Source organism: Salvelinus sp. IW2-2015, unplaced genomic scaffold, assembly GCF_002910315.2.
Source record: "Salvelinus sp. IW2-2015 unplaced genomic scaffold, ASM291031v2 Un_scaffold5449, whole genome shotgun sequence".
Classification (NCBI taxonomy): domain Eukaryota; kingdom Metazoa; phylum Chordata; class Actinopteri; order Salmoniformes; family Salmonidae; genus Salvelinus; species Salvelinus sp. IW2-2015.
The window spans coordinates 57946-64479 of NW_019946714.1; the positions used below are offsets into that span (position 1 = coordinate 57946).

The window sequence follows — 6534 nt, forward strand, 5'->3', positions numbered from 1 at the left end:
GAGAGAATCAAGGCTGACCAGAGATCTGTAACAATAAAGAAAGAAGAAAAAACCTCTTCACTAGTTTCCTATAGATATGACAATAACATAGCATGTAACAGTGCAGCCAACCCTCCCTCACAGGGCAACATGAGTAGTGGCCTACAGTCACTGAGACAACATATGTTGATATCAGGCTTAAGCAGGACATCTGAACAAGAGGAGAGAAAAAAAAACGTAGCGCCTCAACTACTTTCCCTCATTTAGATATGACAATAACATGACATGTGACAGTGGTTAGTGAGTAGAGACGTTCACTGAGATAACACTCAATACAAAAGCATTCTGGGATATTTAAGGTGTATTGATTCCTACTTGACTGAGTGATCTATTTGCCAAACAGACTGAACAGCAAATCATTTGAGAGTGCAGAGGAAGTTGTATGAAGAAGGAAATGAGATTGAATATAATGATATATCGTTGTTATGACTCTGAGCAGATCACTGTGAATATCAGAAGAGTTTCTATGTGTCTGCATACTCTCCTCAGTACCGACTCAGGACCCACAGACCGGATCCAGAACCCCTCTAGTGGTGGTCCTTCCTGGAACTGTCACCCATGACCACCCCTACAGACCCAGAACAGGAAAACTCCAACCCTCTGTGGTGTGTTCTGGAACTTCTCCCTCAGTACCGACTCAGACTCCAACAGGAACCTCCAACCATCTCTCCTCTTACCTGAGATCAGTATGTAGGATCAGCTTCATCCTAGATCAGCTTCATTCTACTCCTACTCCGTCCCCTGGGCTGCTCTCTCCTCTCCCGGTCCAGCTTCAGCTCTGGAGCTCAGGGAGACCGTCTCCATGGCATTGCCATAAAGATCCGTGCTGCTCACCCTGTTCTGCCTCCTGGTGGTCTAAGGGGCCTACAGTCACTGAGACAACATATGTTGATATCAGGCTTAAGCAGGACATCTGGACCAAGAGGAGAGAAAAAGAAAACGTAGCGCCTCAACTACTTTCCCTCATTTAGATATGACAATAACATGACATGTGACAGTGGTGGTGAGTAGAGACATTCACTGAGATAACACTCAAATACAAAAGCATTCTGGGATATTTAAGGTGTATTTGATTCCTACTTGACTGAGTGATCTATTTTGCAAAACAGACTGAACAGCTAAACAGTCATCATGAGAGGTGCAGAGGAAGTTGTATGAAAGAAGGAAATGAGTTCATGTGTTCTTCAACACTCCCTCAGTGAAGACTCAGACCCAGAACAGGAAACCTCCAAACCCTCTAGTGGTGTTTCCAGTTAGTTCTGAAACAGTGGAGCCACAGCCCAGCTGTCTACAGACTACTGCAGTGGCAGTCAGCCAGGTCAAGTCCCAGTCTTCAGCTCCCACAGTCCTCCACTCTCCCTGGTCGTACCACTGCACTACACCAGCACAGTGACTGCCTCCTCCCACCAGCCTCATCAGACTCTGAGAAAAGAGAGAGACAGTAATCTTACTATTTTCTCACTAAAACACACCTATATTGCCTCTCATATTCATCACTCCAGGTGAGAAACAATRTTGATTGAGTGACAAACTGTTTCTTACCTGAGCAGGTGAGTCCAACARCATTACCAGGTAGGCAGGTGTTGTTTTCTCTGTCTGAGGTGTCACAGTCCAGGAGAAGGGACTCATTGCCTTTACACTGGAACTCTTTATCCCAGGTCTGACCCTCACCTCCTCCATAGAGCCCCCCCTGTAGAGCTGCAGGAGCCCCACAGCCAAGCTCCCCACAGACTACCTCTGCATCCTGCCGGTCAAAGTAAGCTTCACACACTGAGGCCCAGGACTGATTGGACTTCACCTCCACTCTCCCAGAGCAGAGACCAGCTCCATCCACAAGCCGCACAGACTCTGGAGAAAAAGAGTTGGTTGAACATTCAATCAGTTTTGTTGATGACACTGTCRAGGACTAAACACAAATATGTTGGATAAAATATTGTAGTTTGCTATGTTTGATACTGTAAGAGGTAGAAATGGGTTCTTACTCACTCAGGATCGGGTTGGGAATAATGCAGGCAGGAGACAGGAATAAATTCACTTCACTTTATAGAAAATAAACAGCTGGACATCCATCAGGCAGCTTCACTTCAGTACCATCTGAACTACAATGATCTGCCCATGAACATCTCCCATAAACCAATATGACAAACACAAATATAATGTTTAAATACATCTGACATCTCTCCCTCTATTTAAATTAAATATAAAAAAATACATGATACATGCAAATATTGTATAATGTACAAATAAATCTCTCAATATGACCAGTGTCTTACCTGAACAGATCACATGACGATAATATNGGAAACCTCCAAACCCTCTAGTGGTGTGTTCTGGAACTCTCCCTCAGTGACGACTCAGACCCAGAACAGGAAACCTCCAAACCCTCTAGTGGTGTGTTCTGGAACTCTCCCTCAGTGACGACTCAGACCCAGAACAGGAAACCTCCAAACCCTCTAGTGGTGTTTCCAAGTAGTTCTGAAACAGTGGAGCCACAGCCCAGCTGTCTTCAGCTCCCACAGTCCTGGTCGTACCACTGCACAGCCCAGCTGTCTACACACTACTGCAGCGGCAGGCGTCCAGGTCAAGTCCCAGTCTTCAGCTCCCACAGTCCTGGTCGTACCACTGCACAGCCCAGCTGTCTACACACTACTGCAGCTGCCGGCGTCCAGGTCAAGTCCCAGTCTTCAGCTCCCACTGTCCTCCACTCTCCCTGGTCGTACCACTGCACTACAGCAGCATAGCGACTGCCTCTTCCCACCAGCCTCATCAGACTCTGAGAAACGAAAAGAGACAGTAATCTTACTATTTTCTCACTAAAACACACCTATATTGCCTCTCATGTTCTTCACTCCAGGTGAGAAACAATATTGATTGAGTGACAAACTGTTTCTTACCTGAGCAGGTGAGTCCAACAGCATTATCAGGTAGGCAGGTGTTGTGTTTTCTGTCTGAGGTGTCACAGTCCAGGAGAAGGGACTCTTTGCCTTTACACTGGAACTCTTTATCCCAGGTGTGACCCTCACCTCCTCCATAGAGCCCCCCCTGTAGAGCTGCAGGAGCCCCACAGCCAAGCTCCCCACAGACTACCTCTGCATCCTGCGGGTCAAAGTCAGCTTCACACACTGAGGCCCAGGACTGATTGGACTTCACCTCCACTCTCCCAGAGCAGAGACCAGCTCCATCCACAAGACGCACAGACTCTGGAGAAAAAGAGTTGGTTGAACATTCAATCAGTTTTGTTGATGACACTGTCAAGGACTAAACACAAATATGTTGGATAAAAGATTGAAGTTTGCTATGTTTGATACTGTAAGAGGTAGAGATGTGTTCTTAGTCACTCAGGATCGGGTTGGGAATAATGCAGGCAGGAGACAGGAATAAGTTCACTTCACTTTATAGAAAATAAACAGCTGGACATCCATCAGGCAGCTTCACTTCAGTACCATCTGAACTACAATGATCTGCCCATGAACATCTCCCATAAACCAATATGACAAACACAAATATAATGTTTAAATACACCTGACATCTCTCCCTCTATTTAAATTAAATATTAGAAAATACATGATACAAGCAATATTGTATAATGTACAAATAAATCTCTCAATATGACCAGTGTCTTTCCTGAACAGATCACATGATGATAATATTCACCATTACAGAACCTACGTCCACTTCTTATGATGTCACACTCTGTAATAGAAGACTCATTTGCATAACAACCACCTAGTCTGACTGCTCTTCTTCTCTTTCCAAACAGAGGTCCTCTAGATTCAGCCACAACATTCCCACAGTCCAGCTGTCTACACACAATCTTAGCCTCTCTCATCACGCCCGACCACTCAGTACGTAGACCAAACCACTCAGTACGTAGACCCGACCACTCAGTACGTAGACCCGACCACTCAGTACGTAGACCTAACCACTCAGTACGTAGACCCGACCACTCAGTACGAGGACCCGACCACAGTCAGTACGTAGGACCCGACCAACTCAGTACGTAGACTACCACTGTACGGACCACCATCAGTATCGTAGACCCGACCACATTCCAGTACGTAGACCCAACCACTTTCCTCTGTAGAAGACTTCTGCTGTGCCCGAGCTGTCCCATTCACCAGTCTGACTGAGTGTTCAGCTGTAAACAGCAGAGAAGGGGAAACACAGCGGTGAGGACAGATTATGACAGTGTTTCTGTTATTATAACAGCAGTAATGCTTTATGGTTGAAATGTTAGTAGTTCCATGGAATGGACTTATTCTTATTGTTGTTTGATTGGACTGGTGGTGTGTATGGACCCGGGAATCTCTCATGTGGTATAAGACTAAAATAGAACTGCTATATATTAGAAATGCATACTCTACCACCTGGTGGGCTTTGAGCTGGAGATCTGAGGAGACAGACAGAGAAGAGGAGAAGAGACAGAGAGAGAGAGAGAGAGAGAGAGAGAGAGAGAGAGAGAGAGAGAGAGAGAGGAGAGAGAGACCCAGACGACAGACAGACAGACAGAAGACAGACAGACAGAGCAGACAGACAGAAGACGGACAGACGACAGAAGACGACAGACAGACAGAGAGAGAGAGAGAGGAGAGAGAGAGAGAGAGAGAGAGAAGAGACAGAGAACAGAGAGAGAGAGAGAGAGAGAAGAGAGAAGAGAGAGAGAGAGAGAGAGAGAGAGAGAGAGAGAGAGAGAGAGAGAGAGAAGAGAGAGAGAGAGAAAGAGAGACATAGAGAGAAAGAGGAGAGAAGAATCTAACATATTCAAAATAGAATAATACAATGACAACATGGTTTGATGAGAATGCAAAAAAAAAAAAAAAATTTTGAGAACCTGTCCAACCAAAAACACAGAGACCCAGAAACTGAGCCTTCACTATGGTGAATCACTAAAACAACACGAAAATCAAAACGGAAAAAGGAAGAACAGCACGTCAGAAACGAGCTCAATGTAATGAAGAATCCATAGAATATAGGGTAGGCCGTCATTGTAAATACGATTAACTGACTTGCCTAGTTGAATAAAGGTTACATTTAAAATAAATAAAAAGATTCTAACCACTTCTGGGAAAATTGGAACCACTAAACAAACAGCAACACAAGCGTAATCTATCCAAAACAGAGATGTATGGATAACCCACTTATCAATTTTTGTTGGCTCTATAACAAAGAACAAACAGCAAAAAACATATACATGATAAAATACACATTTTAGAATCAGCTACTAAAAGACTACCAGAACCCACTGGATTATCTAATTAAAATGAACGGACTACAGAACAAAATACAAACCCTCCAACCCAAAAAGGCATGTGGTGTTGATGGTATCGTCAATTAAATTATAAAATATACACACAAGAAATTCTACGCTTATATTAAACTCTTTTAACACCATCCTTAGCTTCCCCCAATATTTGGAACCAAAGGACTGATCACCCAATCCACAAAAGTGGAAACAAATTTGACCCAAATAACTACCGTGGGATATGCGTCAACAGCAACCTTGGGAAACCCTCTGTATTATCATTACCCTCAGTGAAAACAATGTACTGAGCAAATGTCAAATTGGCGTTTAACCAAATTAACATGTACGACAGACCAACGTATTCACCCTGCACACCCTAATGACAAACAAACAAATAAAAAACAAAGGCAAAGTCTTCTCATGGTTTGTTGATTTCAAAAAAGAGCCTTCCACTTACAAAAGTTCCAAAAAGAATAAAGACTATTAAAATGTCTAATTATGTCTATATACAGTGTTGTAATGATGTGCAAATAGTAAAGTGCTAAAGGGGAGAAAAAAAACATAAATAATAGTTTGTTATTTACCAATGTGTTTGTTCTTCACAATAAACTGCCATATTGAACACAGTACAACTAGTACCGAGAAGTCCTAGCTAGTGTAGCCTAGCTTAAGTGTTTCCCAGTTACCCTCCTGTCATCGTACCAGAGACTAGCGTATGCAGGTGTCTATCCAGCCCTCGCATCCTGTTTAGTGTAACCAGAGTACTAGCTAGCAGTGTCTACCCAGCCTGCCATCCTGTAATTACCAGAGTCCTAGCTACAGTGTCTAGCTACCCAGCCTCCCTCCTGTATGTACCAGAGTCCTAGCTAGCAGTTTCTCCTCAGCCCCATCCCTGTATGTACCAGAGGTACTAGCTAGTTAGCTAGCTAGTGTCTACCCAGCCTCCATCCTGTAAATGTACCAGAGTCCTAGCTTAGCAGTGTCCTACCCAGCCTCCATCCTGTATGTTACCAGAGTCCTAGCTAGTTATGTCTAGCTAGTGTCTACCCAGCCTCCATCCCTGTATGTACCAGAGTACTAGCTAGCAGTGTCTACCAGCCTCCATCCTGTATGTACCAGAGTCCTAGCTACCTGTGTCTACTACCAGCCTCCATCCTGTGTGTACCAGAGTCCTAGCTAGTGTAGCTAGCTAGTGTTTCCCAGTTACCCTCCTGTATGTACCAGAGTACTAGCTGAGGCAGTGGTCTCCTCAG

The 6534-nt window shown here is 44.3% G+C and overlaps 1 protein-coding gene across 1 annotated transcript; it reads right to left on the reverse strand.

Moving 5' to 3' along the window:
- Positions 1 to 768: 768 nt before the first annotated feature.
- LOC112078251 (scavenger receptor cysteine-rich type 1 protein M130-like) lies at positions 769 to 3521 on the reverse strand. Its single transcript, XM_070441996.1, has 5 exons — positions 3483 to 3521; positions 2934 to 3297; positions 2760 to 2812; positions 1512 to 1945; positions 769 to 886 (listed from the first exon to the last, which is right to left on the reverse strand). Exons 1-5 carry the CDS (start codon positions 3519 to 3521, stop codon positions 769 to 771), a joined length of 1008 nt encoding a protein of 335 aa, XP_070298097.1.
- Between the last annotated feature and the right edge of the window lie 3013 nt (positions 3522 to 6534).